The sequence below is a fragment of the Silurus aristotelis genome (assembly GCF_946808225.1).
Source record: "Silurus aristotelis genome assembly, chromosome: 8".
NCBI lineage: Eukaryota > Metazoa > Chordata > Actinopteri > Siluriformes > Siluridae > Silurus > Silurus aristotelis.
In genome coordinates this window covers 7693067-7712648 of record NC_139581.1, presented here as the reverse complement: position 1 = coordinate 7712648, position 19582 = coordinate 7693067, and the positions used below count along the sequence as shown (strand labels likewise).

The 19582-nt window shown below is 43.3% G+C and overlaps 1 protein-coding gene across 1 annotated transcript in view; it reads right to left on the bottom strand.

Moving 5' to 3' along the window:
* Window positions 1–19582, bottom strand: part of kirrel3l (kirre like nephrin family adhesion molecule 3, like) — a 50588-nt gene that overhangs the window by 11860 nt on the left and 19146 nt on the right. The window contains exons 2-9 of the mRNA XM_083547627.1: window positions 9762–9914; window positions 7862–8011; window positions 5635–5792; window positions 3884–4034; window positions 3700–3805; window positions 3339–3487; window positions 2820–2947; window positions 1044–1170 (exon numbers count right to left, since the gene is read on the bottom strand). Of these exons, the coding sequence (XP_083403753.1) occupies window positions 1044–1170; window positions 2820–2947; window positions 3339–3487; window positions 3700–3805; window positions 3884–4034; window positions 5635–5792; window positions 7862–8011; window positions 9762–9914 (1122 nt within the window). The remainder of the gene's footprint in view (window positions 1–1043; window positions 1171–2819; window positions 2948–3338; window positions 3488–3699; window positions 3806–3883; window positions 4035–5634; window positions 5793–7861; window positions 8012–9761; window positions 9915–19582) is intronic.

Below are 19582 nucleotides of genomic sequence, written 5' to 3'. Positions count from 1 at the left end.
GCTGGTTTAAGCAGGGGAACCTTCCGTGCCATGCATGATTTCAAACCATGACGTCTTAGTGTATTACCAACAGTAACCTTGAGAACGGTGGTCCCAGCTCTTTTCAGATCATTGACCAGCTCCTCCCGTGTAGTTCTGGGCTGATTTCTCACCTTCCTTAGGATCATTGAGACCCCACGAGGTGAGATCTTGCATGAAGCCCCAGTCCGAGGGAGATTAACAGTCATGTTTAGCTTCTTCCATTTTCTAATGATTGCTCCAACAGTGGACCTTTTTTCACCAAGCTGCTTGGCAATTTCCCCGTAGCCCTTTCCAGCCTTGTGGAGGTGTACAATTTTGTCTCTAGTGTCTTTGGACAGCTCTTTGGTCTTGGCCATGTTAGTAGTTGGATTCTTACTGATTGTATGGGGTGGACAGGTGTCTTTATGCAGCTAACGACCTCAAACAGGTGCATCTAATTTAGGATAATAAATGTAGTGGAGGTGGACATTTTAAAGGCAGACTAACAGGTCTTTGAGGGTCAGAATTCTAGCTGATAGTCAGGTGTTTAAATACTTTTTTGCAGCTGTATCATACAAATAAATAGTTTAAAAATCATATATTGTGATTTCTGGATTTTTTTTTTAGATTATGTCTTTCACAGTGGACATGCACCTACGGTGACAATTTCAGACTCCTCCATGATTTCTAAGTGGGAGAACTTGCAAAATAGCAGGGTGTTCAAATACTTATTTTCCTCACTGTAGCTAACCTGTTATGTTATATAATAGGATTTCTTCGACAGTGTCTTTACATAGAAACTATAAGCCACTTGTTTTCAGTTTACTGTGTGTGTGAGGGTGGGTTGTGAAAGGGGGCTGGAACAAGCCAATGTGCGTCTGAAGCAGATGTTAAATAATGAGTTTGAACGAGTTTACCAGACTGAAATAGCTAGCAGAGAAAAAAGGACTTTCTGACGTCTGCATTCCTTTGCGCTCTCGAAATAGCAGTAATGAGCGGTTTGATCTGATTGATGGACAGAGGAAGAAGGAGAGCGCATTTACCATTCACAGTGAGCGTGACGTCCCTTTCGGCCACGCCGATCCTCGGTACGATGGCTTTGCAGGTGTACGTCCCGGAGTCTTCTTGAGTCACGGCCTTTAGATGCAGAGTGTTGCTGTTGCTGAGGACCTGAAATTGAAAAAGAGCCGCCATTAGCACTGCTGTAAGCAGAGGTTACACTCTACAAGCGGGTAAATTATATTTAAGTTTATATTTTAAATAATCAATTTCTTTGCATGTGTGTGTCTGTCAACAATTCACATATCAGATGATCACTAAGCAATGAAGCAATGTAGAGCTGTTTTATATGGATGGGAAAGACACATCCAAGGCATATGGGCCACAATTATTTCACTTGGACTGGCGGGCTCAGAAGGAATGCCTCCTTAACGTGGACTGATGGGCACAGAGCCCAAATGTACAAGGTGGTATAAAAACAATTTCAAGACCAGTTCTTGTAAATAGAGCACTCCACACCTACTACATGGGGACTGATGGCATAGAGACCCACCCACTTCATGTTAACAGACAGGCACAAAGGCCATGCAGCCACATCTCTCTCGGGAATATTTTTACTTCTCTAAATATGGGCCAAATCTACAGCTATGAATGTTAAAATACCTCTTGAGGCTATTGTCTAATATTGTTCTAATTATCTACATGCAAAAATTCCTCCATTTGGACAATTGTTGCCCGAACATTTTCATCCCAGCATCATTATTTCCGTCGGATGTGCACGATCCAATTCCGAAAACAAATAGCCTGCTGTTTATTTCAGTCAGCAGCATAGCCCTGCGAGGCAATCGTTGCCATAATCGTCTCCTCGCTCTGGAGTTGCTAATACCAATGGGAGAGCTGCGACTGGAGCTGTAATTTTGCCTGCCGCCGTCTTAATTACAGTCTAAAGCATGCCGGCCTCAGTCCTTAGAGCCAGCACACTTCTAATTAAACCTAGTTGCGTTTTTCCAGAGTGGGCTCGGCTGCTTGCGGGCACCCTCTCTCACCAGGCATTCTGGCCTCCGGTGTGTGTGAGCATCTCGCACCATGGTACCTCATTAAACCCCATCAGTCGTTAGCCCCCTCCCCCCATCTCATCCCTGCCCAACCCCGCTGCACTCTGATTAATCCGTTTAGAACTCCCCTTGATTTTTCACTCACAAGGCACTCATCGAATTAGCCAATTAATCCGGATCTAGTGGCGATGAACCAAACCCACCCGAGGATGAGATGATCCTACACTTGTACGGGACAGGCAGATGGAGGAGGTGTAGCACCAAAATTAGCCCAGCGCTAGGCTGTATCCTTCTTACCCCCACCCTGCCGCCTTTTTTTTTTGTTTTTCTTCCTTGGTTGCTTTCTCTAGCTCTTTGCAAAATCTTATTAGCCAGCATAAGTGTTGTTCCCAGGAGATATTTGGCTGATGTGTGATGCACAGGCTCTACAGCAGGCTCAAAATACCAGAGCTGGCTGACGATCAGCGCTCTCTCGCCTTCTGAAGACGTCGCGCTCGCGTGCGAGGATAAGGCCCAAGATAGCAGCGATTTGCCACGCGCACTCGTATGAAAATCATCACCCCATTCTGTAGGGGATCAGCTGTCATTAGCTTAGTGTTTTCTTCCTAGGCTTTGCATCACGAATCGATACAGACTGTCAGCACGACCCTGTTATAAGGCATCAAACAGATGTACGTTGTTTCAGCGCTAAACCTTTCTCCAACCTTTCTCATGCCATGAGGACAAAACTAGGATAAAATAAGCAATACAAGAAGGCAGCATTACCACGCTGGATCCTTGCTTGGTCCATGCCAGGGTGAGTGGAGGGTTGCCAGTCCAGGCGCAGGTGAATGCCGCATCCATGCCGTTGTCCACCGTCTGTGGCTTCGGCTCCGCTAACAACCTGGGACCGACTGCATAGAGACAAAGTCCCCATTAAAAACACACACACATACCCGCATTTAAAGCACAAAGCATGTATCCCTGATGACAGCGTCTCCTGAGAACGCCGCTTTTCATGCAATCTGCCTGGATGCCTATGTGCAGCTAGTGAGGCCTGGCCATTATTAAAGCCAAAGTCTGTTCAATTCAAGCTTCATTGCACAGCCATGATACATCACTTGTGCCAACAGCTATGAAATTTGAATTTCAAATCGAGAGCAATCAAGAGGATAACTGGAGATGATCTCGACTTCAAGCAGCCAGGGACAGGAAATGTCCTTATAAAAGGAATATTCGATTCTGAAAATGACATTTGCACCAATTTTTCACATGACACGAGGCATTTGCTGTGTGAGCACCTACACTGCACATCCACCAGGGTGCTGACGTTGGTGCTTCCTACAGAGTTGGACACCTCACACGACACAGGGTCTGTGAAATAGGAGTAGTCCACAGTCACCTCCAGACTGTCCACTTTGGCCTCTGGGATGGGGACGCCACCTTTAGACCACCTAGTGGAGCAGAGACAAATGGCATCTTAGAATTAAAAAACTATTTCTGAATTCTAGGTCCCCTGAGGGTCAGCCACATCATTGTGACCTTCAGTGTTAAACAAGGCATATTATTAGTAATCCAAATCCTCTCTATGATTTTATTCCAGTCCTGCTCCAATATGACACTAATCTGGGATTATGCATCATGTTCTATTCTTTATTGTTATTACCTGTAGCCAGTGATCTCTGGGCTGGCAGAGGCTGAGCAGATGAACAACACTTTAGCACCTTCCATTACAGTCTGTGGCTGGACGGACAGCGTGACAGACGGAGGATCTGCAACATAATAACTTCACGTTACACACGGTCTCTACTGCAGTGTTCCCAGTTTTTAAAATTGGACAGAACACTTACGTTGAACGTTAATGGTGATCGAAGTCTGGCGTCCAGCTGGGGCTGCTGGGTTTAGGACCCTGCAGGTGTAGGTCCGGCCCGAATCGCGGTCATCGGGCACTAGGGGTAACAGACTAACCGCTGTCTCTCTTTTCCCGTCCTCCATCAGCGCCTAAAGGAAAACCGATGAGATGATTGGTTAGTATAGGACTCAGCCAACTCAGTGCACGTCTGTTTTACCGGAGGTGGCGCATGGCCTGTGTAACAGTTGTGTGATTGAGGTATGAGTAAATCTAACACTCTTTTCAATCAAACCCCAACACCTCAATATTACATAATGTTGAATCATAGGCCGGGTGTATTTTCTGTACTATAGAGATGACTAAGCTAAAATTTACATCACTCTTTAAAATTGAAAGATCATTTATTGTCTCGTCCGTCTCTGCTTTACTGGCGTCCCTATGATCCTCTGCAGTGTTTTGCAGGGATAAGAGCAGGCTTTCCCTCGGCATGGCAGGTGAGCGTTCGTGTTTAATGATGCCATTTTGCTGCATGCACATTTTTCCCGGTGAGCCCTAGATCAGCTCTTCCTGCTCCTCATCATCTCTTAAATCTGCTTATTGCGCTTTGCCCGATCGATTCGGCTAAGTGGGGAGAGGAGCGCAAGTTTTGGCAGGGGGGAGGTTTCTGGGTGCGGTGTTAAGTCGGTGCATTCTGGGAAATCAGAAGGAGGGGGTTTGCAGGAGGGGGGTTTGCATTATGGGAAGCTGAGGGGCAGCAAATCGATGCATGAGCCCACTCTCTGGCAGACACACACCTCCGGCTCACTTAGAGCATTTTTACAGTAGATTGAATCGCAGAGCTGCTTGTCAACACCCTTTTCCTTCATCTCCACCCCTTTTTTGTTTTTTTAGTAATCGCTTGTGTGTTTTACCTTCCTCACATCCTGCTTACTATTTTCATCCTTCCTTCGCTTTTTTGCCTCTTCTTTGCGTTTTGTCCACCAGTCCCTCTTTGTCCCTCATGCTGTAGCAGTCTTAAACAAGCATCTTTGCCTTCTTTCACCTGCTATGTCTTCTGCTCTTGCATCTGTATTTTTGTGTCTATCCTTTTTCTTTATCTCTCCTTTTGTTTCTCCTCCACTTCCCTTCAGCTTCCGCCCTCTTAAGCGTGCAGTTTAGTGTCGTTTAGCGTGGTCAGAGAGCATGACAAATGTGACACTTTCATGCCTGTTCACACTCCACTGAGTTCTCCATTGTGTTACGCCATTGTCGACGCCGAATTCTCTCTCCCTCTTTCTTGCGCTCTCTCTTTCTCTCTTTGCTTCCCCCCCCCCCCCCCCCCTGCACTTTCTCCTGCTCTCTGCCGTATCGGACGATTATGCCTGTCTGCGCTTCAACATGCTCTATTTATGCTGGAGTGCCAGAACATCGGAGGGTGTGTGTGAGACAGAAGGATATTTATAAAGAATAAAAGGGAAGAAATGCGACTGGGGGGAGAGAAGGGTACAAGAGAGAGTCCTGATGGAGCGAGGATTGAGTGAATGCAGCCGAATGACACCTAGAAGCAAAAAAAAAAAAAAAAAAAAAAAAAAGACTAACACCTCAGTGACAGAAATGCATTAGGGCAGCTGGAAAGGAAGGGAAAAAAAAGAAAAAGTTGATCTTAGGACTTTATGGCTGGGGGTGAGAAAAGCGGAACGGACAAAGAGATGAGGAAGAAGAAAGAAAGTGTTGAAGTGAATGTTTTTTTTTGGGTTTTTTTTCGCTTACCTTTGAGTAGATTGCAGTGTGCATGACCTCTCCATCCCTGTACCAGGTGATCTCAGCTGCAGGCTTGGCTCCAGATGACCGGCATGTCAGGTTATGGGGAGCATGAGCTTTCAGACGCACCACAGGCCCTCCCTCAACGACGGGGTCTGAAGGTGGCACTGAAGAAACACATCATAAAAACGATTTGAATTGAACAAGAGGGCCAAAAAACAACCTTGTTTGTCAATGTATACAGTATATAATCAAAAAGTTTGTAAAATAATGTACAGTTTTCCATTTATTTCAATTGCAGACCTCTTTAATCTTTTTTAAAATGTGCACAGTCAATACGGACTCTTTGCAACAGATGCCTTTGTATCAAACATGAGATTTTATCTGCTCCTATAAAAATGTCCACCAACCCTGCATGTAGACTGCTTTGTGTTTTGATAGTGTTGTATCAGGTCTCACGCACTGAGGCCTTTTTCCCAGCAACGCAGCCGAAACATTCATCACCGGTGGCAGATATTTGACCTATATAGAGCAGGCCGGCTCGGTAAATGGGCCGCGAGATTGAGTTCGGTGAAGAGGAAGGATAAGTCTGTGTTTGTGCCCTTTTAACGGAGTCTTGCTTTTGTTATTGTGATTGTGTTTACGGACTCTCCTCTCGTGTAGCTCATCCTGCAGTCATTAGTTTGTTTATCTTGCCATGCAAAAAAAGGCATCCGTAGCAAAGCAACCAGAGCATGCCATCAAGCAATACACATTGTCCCTCATTCTAGTCTTTCAGCAAAGCCTATTTCTGGCTCTACATTCACAAACTGTCAAAGGTCTCTTCCCGGCTTGCGGCTGCGTGCTAATGGGATCCGCGTGCTAGGTGATTTTAATTTCCACGCGGATTCCCCTGACTGCGCCCTCGTCGCTGACTCTTTTGACTGAGCTGGATTGCTTTGGTTTTATCCGGGGTGCATTGATTAGCGCACACGTGCAAGCGCATGTGCTTGCGCCATTCCTTGGTATTCGTTTCCGTCTCTTGTGACTGAGAACCTTGCCAAACCGCGTAACGCACAAAGCCTGTTGTTGCGAAGGTGCTGGAGCTCTGCGTTCCGCCCCCTCGTTTTCATTTATTTTATTTTTTTTTACGTTTTATAATTTTTTTCAGGCAATAAGCAGCATGAGAAATGAGTGCCAGCAGTCTGAACTTCTACCAAGTGTGGCAAATCGAAGCGTACGGTAAAATAAACTTGTCCAATTAGGCCTGCGTCGTATCAAGCCTGTTTTCTCCGCAGTACCTCCATGTACGTCGCATCACAAGTTTGATTTCTCTAGCTAGTCAAATTGCTGTTCGACTATTACAGTGTACAGATGGTTTAGGAAAAAGGGGGGTGTGGGGGGAATTTCCTCGAGGTGGCCGTGTTGATGTTCCGTTGTCACCCACCAGGTGTCAGCGCTGTTGCAGTGTTGAAATCCCAAGTGAGACCCCTCCACACGCAACCGCTCGCCCACCCTAGCACTAAATGATCTCTGGTGAATATGTAGATCACTCACATCGCGTTAGCGTAAAAAAAGGCGCCCTGCAGGTGACAAATTTTCAGAGTCGCAGTGAAAAGTGCTAACTGTGCACACTGCAGGACTTTTAACTGTGCACGCGAATCATCGGTGACTGCAACAATCACATTATCTTAGCCTTTCACAGTGCTGATTACTGGTAGCAGACGGAGAGAAAGATGGAGAGAGTGTGTGTTTGTGTGTATGAGAGAGATTGAAGAAAAGAGATGGAGAGAGAGAGAGAGAGAGAGAGAGAGAGAGAGAGAGAGAGAGAGAGAGAGAGAGATTATTTTTCTTCTAAAGCAACATCCACTCAGTTTTGCTTGGTTTTGAAAAAATAAATAAATACTGCCAGGTCACGATTTAAAAATTGCAAATAAATTATGAAGCCATGACTTATAGGCCTGAAGCGAGGAAGTGTTTATTCAGGAGAAACGCAAAGTTGCAGCGTTACATATTTCAGGCAGTATTTAAAAACGCTGCTAATGAAATTGGCTAGTATGAGGGGAGCTGTAATTCCTCCTAGAGTTAATAATCAGTTGCAGGAGAGGTATACTGCAGAGTATCTCTCTCTCTCTCTCTCTCTCTCTCTCTCTCTCTCTCTCTCTCTCTCTCGCTCTCTCTCTCTCTCTCTCTTTTTTTCTTTCTCTCACACACACACACACATACACACACACAAACACACACACACGGTTCTTACCCAGGACAGTAAGTTTGGCTCGGTGCGAACGCAGTGCTGCTTGCGTGGCCTGGCATTCGTACACAGCATCGTCGGCGAGCTCTGCCGAATCGATCACCAAGCTGTGCTCCCCTGATAGTGGATCTCCCATCAGGGAGTAACGTGTCCAACCTGGCACAAAAAAACAACACACACAAACAACAATGTCAGAGATAAGGGACGGTCACGAAACACAAATGCACACACCGAGGAAACCAGTGCAGGGCCTGGGTTTCATCTCCACAGAGACACTATCATCTCCACACACAGTCACTCCTTTAAATGTCAGCGCTTAGCAATTGATTCTACACCTCGCTGAGACCAGACAGCTGAGATGATTAGACAAATTAAACGCTTGTTTGTGCTGTGTGCAGTTTGTTTGCCTTTTCTGCTCTTCCGCTCAATAAAGGAGCCAGTGGCATGATCCGCTCGGTGTAAATAATAATAATAATCTTTATTTTATATAGTGCCTTTTAATGTAACATCTCAAAGCACGTTCCAAGCATAAAAGTAGGATTTAAAAATAAAATACAAATATATATCATCTGAAATCTATACAGATAAAGTAAGTTTTAAGAGTATTTTTTTTAAAACACTTAAATATTCAGCCTGTCTAATCTCAACAGGGAGAAAATTCCACAGTTTTGGTGCATGGGAGGAAAAAGCCGGATCATCAATAGAACATAAACAGGTAGGCGGAACAACTAAAAGACCAGAAACACAGGAGCGAGATGACACCTTGGAGTGTAAACAGGTAAAAGTTGAGACAAGTAATGAGGTGCTATACCATGTTGTGTCTTCTAGGTTCTATCTGACAGGGAGCCAATGCAATGACTCCAAACCTGGAGAAATATGCTCACCAAACCTGGTGTTTGACATCCTTGGCAATTGTATAGAATGTCTTTGGATACAGTAGCAGTAAATTGTCCCTTCACATGACCCAAACCTGTTCCAGAATGATAATGCTCCTGTGCACAAAGACAGCACCATGAAGATATAATCTACATGGGTTGGAGTGGAAGATCTTGATCGGTCTGCTGTAGAGCTCTGACCTCAACCCTATAAAACTCCCTCAGGATGATCTGGAATGCTGACTGCACCCAAGTCCCTGACTTGCAAATCGTATGTTCAGATGTTTACGTACTTTAGTTCATATATAGTGTATCGGCCCACTTTTATAAGAAAATAAGCAACAGACGGATGGTGTGATGAAGTGTGACATAAAGCACAACACTGATCATTTTCATAAATTCACACCCTGAAGTATCAAAGCACGTTCAAATACATCTATTGATTAATGATGCTATACTTTTTATCCATTTATGGTTACACATAATGTTCAGGAATGTCGGTAAGGCAACTTATATTTTTTTTATCACATATATTAGTCTTTTATCACTTATATTAGTCTCACCAGGCACCAACATTTTTTTAATAATAATAAAAAATGCTGCTTGTCATGTTAAATCAATAAATAAATAACAGAAATCACAAAAGTCTTTCCCATGGTGGTGAAGTTAGTTACAAAGCACCAGAGATACTGGAGACTCCTTTGAAAATATTATAAAATAAATCTCTCCTTAGAGAAACCTTTTTTTTCCCCCTTTGCGATTACATGGCTCTGATTATATGGAGCATCCAGCCCACAAGTGTGAAAACTGTTACTCAGGGAATAATAACATATTAATATGAACTTATGATTTGATTCAAAGACGGTGCTAGTGTCAGAGCCGTGCTGTTATAGAAGACAGCTTCGGACTAATCAGAATTGAGAATTCAATTACACTGTAGCACAGCATTTCAGAATGACTTATTATGGAACACCGCCGACCCAATTTATACTCAATATCCCTTTTAGTAATGGCTGTTATAAAGCTCTTACCGGGTAAATCTCGTTCTCCACCGAGCGCCAGGCCATCCTTGGTCCACTGCACCATGCCTCGATATCCCACGATGACGCACGGAAGTGTCACCGATTGACCAGCCACCACTACCTGATCCTGGGGCTGCTGGGAAAAGTAGGCTGCTTCAGTCACTGTTGGAGAAACAGGTACAATTATTAGATAGATAGATATTACATTACATTACAATCATGTTAAGAAGCTGGGGTCAGAGTGCAGATTCAGCCATGATACAGCACCCCTGGAGCAGAGAGGGTTAAGGGGCCTTGTTTAAGGGCCCAACAGTGGCCACTTGGCAATACTGGTGCTTGAACCTCTGACCTTCCGAACAGTAACCCAGAGCTTTAACTATTGAACCACCCTTATTACCATTGAACCATTGACCACCATTGAACCACCCTTACTGCCCTTATTAACTGAAAAAGTTAGAGATGACATAAGGCACCCAATTAAGGCGAAAAAAGTCTAATTTTAATGTACAGTGTCGCCTCTAGTATATGTCCTGTTTAAACTCATTTAAATTTCAATTTTTGTTTTAATCCACTCTTGCACAAAAGGTTCAGTAGCTTCATAAAGCCCTGTTTTTTTTTTTAGCCCTTTCTCTTGTCCTGCCTGCTTCACTGATTTTGTCTTTCAGATGAGCTTGCTTGGCGATGGGTGCATCATGGGAAAGCTATGCCGATACTCCAGCTTCAGCATGATGGACTATCTGTCATGCTACTTGCACCGGCACTTTGAGGTCAGTGATTTTACAGGAGGAGAGGGACAAGCAGGCACAGAGCACGTTACCATGTTAGAGCAGAATCAGCAAAAAACCCACACCGGCCCATCTGTATTCTCAGTCCTCTGTCGCCAGTACTGTGCTAGTATTAGCATCAGTGAAGCGCATCAGCCGAAAGATTACCATTACTCAAGGTCCGCACTACAGGCGGAAGTTGCCTTTTTACACCCAGCGAGCATCAGTTTGCCTTGTGGAAACGACTGCCTGGAGGACATAAGTGAAGCCACAAAAGCCTGCCGTATATCATTGCGAAAAAAACACGATCTACAGGGGGCTATGTGGTTGATGCTAGCACAGCCAACGTTGCATCATTCTTTCCTGGCTCAGGCTGAGACACATTTCGGTTTCCCGTGCTGAGGACTGTGGAGGCTGGGTGTCAGCTGTTCATGACTTATTTAACTCTTTCCTCTGCCCATATGGCGGACTGATGGCGAGAGTGATGCCCTGCTGAGCAGTGGAATCTGTCACCCTGTCCGGAGCTTCGTTTGTAGGTGGGGGCGGTGCACCTTTTGTGCAAACGGATGTTAAACAATCAAAGCAGTGTTTGGTATCCCATGAGGGCTATCAGTTGTGTACAAAAAAATTGGAGAGAGAGAGAGAGAGAGAGAGTATGGCAAGAGAATGGGAGGGAGTTGCACCTGCTTTCAGTGCTGCCTGTGATTCGCTCAGTTTCCATCAGCCTTTTGTATAGTCTACTCTCAAATTATAGATTTTCCCAATCCACCCGAAATCACATTATAATACATTTTCTAAACTAATTCTTATTTGCACTGAAGCGGTACTGCTTTAAACTAGGATGCTAAAAGGGTTTCTTTCCTCTGAGGGGAAAAAAACACTCTATTGAATCCTGTAGCAGAGGGTTTCCCTTTCTGAAATGTTCCCAAGTAGACATTTTGGAAAGCTTAGACCCATTAACCATCTGAAGAATCCTTCATGCCCAAAGGTAAACCCAACATATTGTCATTAGCTAATTTGGACTTAGAAAAGTAGTTCAGCAAACCCAATTAAATGCTTTTAAAAATGATGATAAATCGGTCAAATAAATAAATAAAGGATCTGACTGTACTCCAAACACAAACCATCTCAGCTTTTGTAGTAAATCCCTCGATGCAATTTATCCGATCACATTATTTATTTTATATGGTTTAGCTCAAGGCTAAACCATCATCAGACCCGAACCTAGCTAAAAGAGACACTTTAGGTCAGAAAGAGGAGATTTTTCGCCAAACTATTACTACAATTTCAATCTCTGACTAGCGAAGTGACTGCATGATGAATCGGTTGAAAAGTACAACAATGGAAACAAAATAATTAAAGAGGAAAAGGACAGAGAAGTTGCGCTAGTTAAAAGTGGTAACATGAAGTGCCACTACAGATCATATAAAATAACGATTTCTTTCTCCTTTTTTTGAAAGACTAAAAGGTTTTTCTGTCAATTGTAGGCAAGGGATTTTCGGTAACCGGATCTGTTGTAATAAAGTTTATACTAAATTTAATTGACTGAAATTTCATGACAAACTTGACCAGCTTTTATCACATTTTCTGAAGTTTGTTCAGCTAAAACAAGTCTTTCCACCTACCACAACAAGTCCATGCAAAATGCTAGTCATTGCTTTTTCTAATGGTATGCCTCTTTTATTAGCTTCCTCATTTTTTAACCTTGACAAACCGCTAACCCACACAGTGTCAATATGGCTGTTTCCCCTTGCTGTGATTTTCTCATCGCTGGAGCGCCAAAAAACCCTTACCGGAGCCAGAGTGATGGGAACTAACAAATCAATTCAGAGACATGGAGAGTTTAGGCTTTAGAAGTTTAAAAGAGGTGGTGGAGTTTGTGGGATGGGGAAGGGGGGGGGGGGGGGGTTGTATTGGTACTCCTAAAAGAAACAGCCTTCCCCTGTTTTGTTATTCCTCTCCCTCCCTCCCTTGCTTTTTTACTGTTGTTAAATAGTAGACTGGAGTATAAAACCAAGCCCATTCACTCTCTCCCCTAAGCCCACTCAAACCCCTAGCTCTAGGGCTAGGGTGTTTAAACAGAGGGGATGAGGGGAGCAAAAAGGGGGTGAAATCAGGGCAACATACGGCGTCCAGAGCCGAGCCATTGTCCTCCTGTCCCTTGCTTTTAATAGGCCTCTTCATTTCCAATCAATCCTGCTAAATGCAAGTTTAATAGCTTTTCAATAGCGGCTTCCCCGCCCCTCTAGGGAGAACGGGATTTTCTCCCCATTCTCTCTCTATCTCGTTTTTTTTTTCTTCTTCTTCTTCTTCACTCGCTCTCTTTCACTCAATCATTCCTGTGGCTTCTTTTTCTCGCCGGTGAATAGGGGCTTCCGAGCCTAGCTGACAGTGTTTGGGCCGCACTCAATTATCTACTCCATCGAAGGACGCTGTAGAGAACCCCCCCTCACTTCTACCACTGCCACCATTGCACACATACCACTATACCTCCATCTCTGTCTTTCTTTCTCTTTGTCATTCTGTTCTCTCAGTCACACATTGTCCATCTCTTTTGCTTTCTTTGTATCTCTTCCTGACACAGGCGATGGCACATCTCTCTCTCTCTCTCTCTCTCTCTCTCTCTCTCTGGTTCGATCTGGTGCACTTTTTTCAGGAGGCCTTCTTGAGCTTCTGAGATCATGTGAGTGAGAGAAAGTGAGAGAGAGAAAAAGATTGAGAGAGTGAAAGAAAGTAAGCCATCTGAGGGTAAGTAAAGGTGTGTGTGTGTATATGTGTGTGTGCTAAACTGAATATTTGAAGATTACCAGTTGGTGCTTCCATGCAAAATGAAACCAGCCATGCTCATGCATTTTTGAAGGGTTCTTTCAAAAATGAATGGGAAAAAAACACATTGTTTCCCCTCCTCTCCCACCTAGCCGTTCTCTAAACTTTTTTTTTTTTGTCTTCAGGGTATTGAGTCTTTTCGTGGACTCTCTAATTGTACTGTGCTTTTGGAATTCTGTTCGTTGAACCCCAGCGCTGTATAAGCATCGATTGCAATTTAAAGTACGCTGCTCCATCTAAACATTTACAGCTTGCGATAATTCATCACAGCGGCCCAGGCTTTGAGCTGAATTCTTACATCGACTTGCTTCCTTCCGAGTAATCACCAGATCCCATTAATAAGTACGCACACATATTATCTCTCACGCTGAGCTCTCCAACGTGCTCGCCGCGTCTCATCTGAACCGGGATGTTGCGCGTGCCAAGCTCGAAATATAAACTCAAAACACAGGCATGTCAACTGATCCGCCGTGACAGCAGTCCAAAAATGTAAATCCTGTAATATGCGCATACATCACAACACGAATAAGCTCGCACCATAGGAGTGATTCACCGCAATCCAAATCTGTTTTCTGGAAAGAGCCCGACAACACATCACTGCTGGTTAATGACTCATTTCAAATTGGAATAATTCCTCTTTGCTGAATTACCCAATTCTTAGACGCTGGTTTAGCAGCTTAATTACACGAGAGCGCTCCTGACGGTGAATAGCGCGATGAAAGAGCGATAGAAGGGACCAGGTTAGAGAGGTACCGTGCGACATTTTTAAGGCTAACAATCTCAAGAAATATTTGAAGATCACACACACATACGAGGAGAAATCACGCGCCTTAGCTTTTCTGTGTGTGTGAATAATATATTCATACAAATACTACCGGGTATTACTATTAGTTACAAACACTATTGGAATGGCCTTAACAGCTTCCTAAAACACATTCATAGCCTTTTTTAAAATATAGCGGCTAGTTACAACAAAGTCTACCTTTTTACTTAGCAATTAGCTAAACCAGTAGTTACCCAGCTATTTAGTAGGCAGCTAAAACAGTGTCAAACCTTTATAAGTTTCTTTTCGGCTTCTCCCGTTAGGGGTCGCCACAGCGGATCCTCCGCACGTTTGATTTGGCACATGTTTTACGCTGGATGCCCTTCCTAACGCAACCCTCCCCAATTTATCCGGGCTTGGGACCGGCACTAAGAGTGGCTGGGGATGGTTCCCTGACCGGGAATCGAACCCGGGTCGCAGCGGTGGGAGCGCTGCATCTTAACCACTAGACCACCAGGGGACCTTAAAAAACCTTTATTCTACCTAAAAGTTAGCAAACAACAGTCTTACTTTTATATAGATATATAATTTAGCTGATATATGCTGATATTAGCTGATATATGGTATCTATAAAAACGATTGTAAGAGGTAACCATATCTTAGCACCTTTTGCTTAGCAGTTAGCTTAACCATATAATTGCTTTGTAGTTACCCAGACCAAATATTTAGCAGTTAGCTCAATTTTATTCATATTTTTATCTTCCTTTTTTTAAATATCACTTCTTCCCTGAGTGCTAAAACTTTTCTACCACCAGTGCTACCAATGTAGAACATTCTAAGGCTGTCAAAAGAGGACATTTCAAAAGGACAGAACGTAGACATTGTATGAGACTCATGTATGTATGTATGTGTGTGTGTGTGTGTGTGTGTGTGTGTGTGTGTGTGTGTGTGTGTGTGTGTGTCTTTCCCCTCCCCTAGTAACAAGGTCAAACACACTTGGCCTGTCAGACTTTAATCCGGATTTTTCAGAAAGGGAGATCATTTCACAGGCCTGGATGGCAGCAGGGTAGCTCATGCTTGTGTGTTTGTGTGTGTGTGTGTGTGTGTGTTTGCATGCGGTAGGGGGTTGTTTCATGTCGTAAATAGGGCAGGCGTGCTGTGGGGATTGCAGGGTGCATTTACCAGCTACTTTGAGTTGTGACTTTGCTTTTTTAGTCACACATGGGCTGAGGCTAAGTGCAGCAGTGGACGAGAGCATGCCATATTAAACAGCTTAGTTTTCTTCCTCCCCAGTTTCTGTGCTGTTTTTAGAGTCCGGAGTCCATCTGAAGACTTTGCTCAGAGCAAAACGGATGGACAGATGTTAGCACTGATCCCTCTCTGGCTACTATCACCAGAGACTGCACTAAAAGAGAGGCTTCATCGTGTGTGTGCGTGTGTGTGTGTGTGTGTGTGTGTGTTGTGTGTGTGGTAATGTAAACTGTTGGCTGGTACTTGCTTCTTTCAGTCTGCTATAAATCAGAATATTCATCTCAGGTCTCTGTGCCCTGTGTTTATTGTGTAAGTGATGATGTTAAATAGCAGAAATGTTCTTCGTCATTGCACGTCTCCAGGACCTGTGCTTACAACCAGCCATGAACATTTAAACATGCCACCTGTTTCAAAACTAAAGCTCAATCTACTTGACTCAGGTCATATATACAACTTTACTGAAAAAAATATTCTAAAGCCTTTAACTATCACAAAATCCACAGAATTCAGGATATATATTTATATATGTTATAAGGGTCAGGTGTCCCAGACTTATATATACAGTAATCCCCCCGCTTTACCGAGGTTCAAATCTCACGCCCCAGGTTTAACGCCGAATTGCATTTGCCACATAATTAATTTGTTTGGCTGATTTTCCCGGTCTCTCACGGATAGCACAATAGAGCGAAAAACTTAGAGGGTATTGTTTTTATGGAGTTTTATGTTGTTATTTATTAATACAAATATAATTACTATATTCTTGCAAATGTTTTCTGTGTGTTTAAAGTGTGTGGGATGATGATGCAATAAAAATAAAAAAAGATTTTTAGGCTGGCGTCCGTTTATCTCGGTTTTGGATTTAGGCCTTCTCACCTCAGCTACATCAGTACCTGACTTTACTATCACACTTGTGGCTAATGAACACAATGTCCACAAGCACACTCCAAAGTGTGGACATCTTCCCAGAGGACAGAAGGGAATTATAAGGGTAAATTGGGATTAAATGGGGGATGCGATGCACGGAAACAATAAACAGACAGTTTATGAACTAACCTGTCGCATCATGCACCACAAAAAAAAGAGGAAGGGGCAAATAGCACATAAACACTTTTATTTTTCCATCTATATAATGTGTTATATACTACTTCTATTTTAGAGGACGTTAAAAAAATACAATGTATAGCTGCTGTGAAATGTAAGTGGTAGGAACTTACTTGTTTTAAAAGCATTACATAATATATATAAATATATAACTATAATTGGTTAAAACCTAAATAGAATGAATGACTATATTAACAAAATTTGGTGTTATAATAATGAAACATACTTTTATACTCTTATGTATCAGAGGTGATTTATTGTGCCTTATTTAATACAGTAGAAGGTTTGTAACTATTATATGTCATCCATTAACCAAGCTGGACCTGTTAGTGATGTAGAAGCACAGCGTAAAAAAGATGACATGAGAGATGTCCTGGCCCATTAAAATGTCACTGGTGACTAGTGGCTTGTTTAAATACCTCAGAATTCATTCCCTGCTTCTTTGGCTTTTACAGATTAAAAAAAAAAAATACTTAAGGCAGCAACTCAACACACACACACACACATATATACTGTAGACACACACATGGCCACCCTGAGTGCTATGAGATCTAATGGTGTGGTTAGCCAGAGAGGCTGACCCAACCTTGTATCCATTACGCTTAGCCACCATGCTCTCAAGAGAACACCCTGATGCGGCCCACTGTTTGTGCTGATAATTCAACAATGTGCTAAAAAAGCAGCAGGCGCTGCCCTGCAGACCCTCGCTTTCAGCTGACCCGCTCCCTCTTTCCGCCCCTGGTCTGTGGACAGATAGCTAGAGAGTGAGATGGATGGATGCGCATAGCGGCACGAGAGGGAAAAAAATTGCTTGCTGGAAAATAAGCAGGCTGTGCTGCCTAAAAGCGATGAATTGTGTCTGCTTTAGATAAGACTGCTAAAGCCGAGCCGGAGAGAGAGAGAGCTCAATTTCGCACTGGGGAATTATTATCCTTTTGTTTCACCGTGGAAGGCCCTTTTGTCTCAGTCTCATTGTGGTAGCATGTGTGTGTGTGTGTGTGTGTGCGTGTGGGCGGCCGGGTGGAGTGTGTGTTAAGCTGCGATATAAAAAAGCATTTGTTAGGGTCTTTGGTGAAGAGTGCGCTGGATCTCATAAGCACACAGTCTTGTGTTTTCTCCAGTCGTCTAAACAAGCCACCTGTGTCTACTCATGCCCTCTCCCAACCTGGCACAACGTCATCGCTATCTTTTTCCTCCTCTGCTTTCTGTCCTCATCTCTCGCTTATTATCTCCCATTGCCTTTCTCACGCTCTCCTATTCTTTTTTTTTCTTTCTTTTTTTATGTCTAAATTGCAGTCTAACAGCTTTTTCAGGACTGGAAGCACTGGAGTTTATTCCTTCTAGCCACTTTTCACACTCTTCTTTGTTGGTTTCCTGGCACCAACCAGACTTTTTACAATACTTCAATTTCTTCAATCCTTCCATCCATCCATCCATCCATCTGCTCCCCTCTCTCTCCATTTGTTGAAGTTACAACCCACTGTGGTGCACTTCCACGTTCAGTTTTCTCCCACTAAATATCACCCCGGGGCTCCATTCCCGACTTATCTACAGTGTGACTGATTTGCCTTCTCCATGCGTTTACTTACACTCCCCTTCTTTTTTTTCATCCCTCCCCTCTTTCATTCTTTCTGACTCCCGTCCCAGTTTGTCTATCTATGGCCTTGGAAATTACAGGGGACAAACTAGGACTGTCAGTCTGAGAAGAAGGACATGGATAGAAAGAGAGAAAGAAGGGGGAACAAAGAAGGAGGGCAGGAAGGGATCACATGGACTAACGGACATGTGGACACGCCCACGTCGACGCCGGAGGTTTAAAGGCGTAGGACGAGAGCCCCTGACAGATTGAGGACTCGAACGACACTTTGATGGAGCTCTAATCACCATTCCTCAGCAGGATTGTCACCCTTGTGTTTGTCCCCCTCTCTATGTCTGGCTCGCTCTCTCACTCTCGTCCCTGTCGCAACACTGTTCCAATTATGTCGTCACACCGTCAGTCACACCGAATGCATCATCAGGCTACATCATCTACCCTTCTTCACTTCTTCGCACCAGACTTAGAGGACACCAGAGCGAGCAAGTAAACAGGCTTAGAAGATGGAGCAGTCATATGCACTGTTAGTGTGTGTCCTCCTGAAACACACCATCAGCATTTTACCCAGTGACTTTACCCAGTGATTACTTTGTCTCTTCTTCCCTCCACTTTTTAAACAAAGAGGCATCCCAGTGCAAAAAAAAAAAAAAAAAGATGAAGCAACAAATATATATATATATATAGTACAGACCAAAAGTTTGGACACACCTTCTCATTCAAAGAGTTTTCTTTATTTTCATGACTATAAAAATTGTAGAGTCACACTGAAGGCATCAAGGGCTATTTGACCAAGAAGGAGAGTGATAGGGTGCTGCGCCAGATGACCTGGCCTTCACAGTCACCAGACCTGAACCCAATCGAGATGGTTTAGGGGTGAGCTGGACCGCAGAGTGAAGGCAAAAGGGCCAACAAGTGCCAAGCATCTCTCGGGGAACTCCTTCAAGACTGTTGGAAGACCATTTCAGGTGACTACCTCTTGAAGCTCATCAAGAGAATGCCAAGAGTGTGCAAAGCAGTAATCAAAGCAAAAGGTGGCTACTTTGAAGAACCTAGAATATGAAATTTTTCAGTTGCTTCACACTTTTTTGTTATGTATATAATTTCATATATAATTCCACGTGTTAATTCATAGTTTTGATGCCTTCACTGTGAATCTACAATTTTCATAGTCAAGAAAATAAAGAAAACTCTTTGAATGAGAAGGTGTGTCCAAACTTTTGGTCTGTACTATATATATATATATATATATATATATATATATATATATATATATATATATATATATATATATATACAGTGAGGAAAATAAGTATTTGAACACCCTGCTATTTTGCAAGTTCTCCCACTTAGAAATCATGGAGGGGTCTGAAATTGTCATCGTAGGTGCATGTCCACTGTGAGAGACATAATCTAAAAAAAAATATCCAGAAATCACAATGTATGATTTTTTAACAATTTATTTGTATGATACAGCTGCAAATAAGTATTTGAACACCTGAGAAAGTCAATGTTAATATTTGGTACAGTAGCC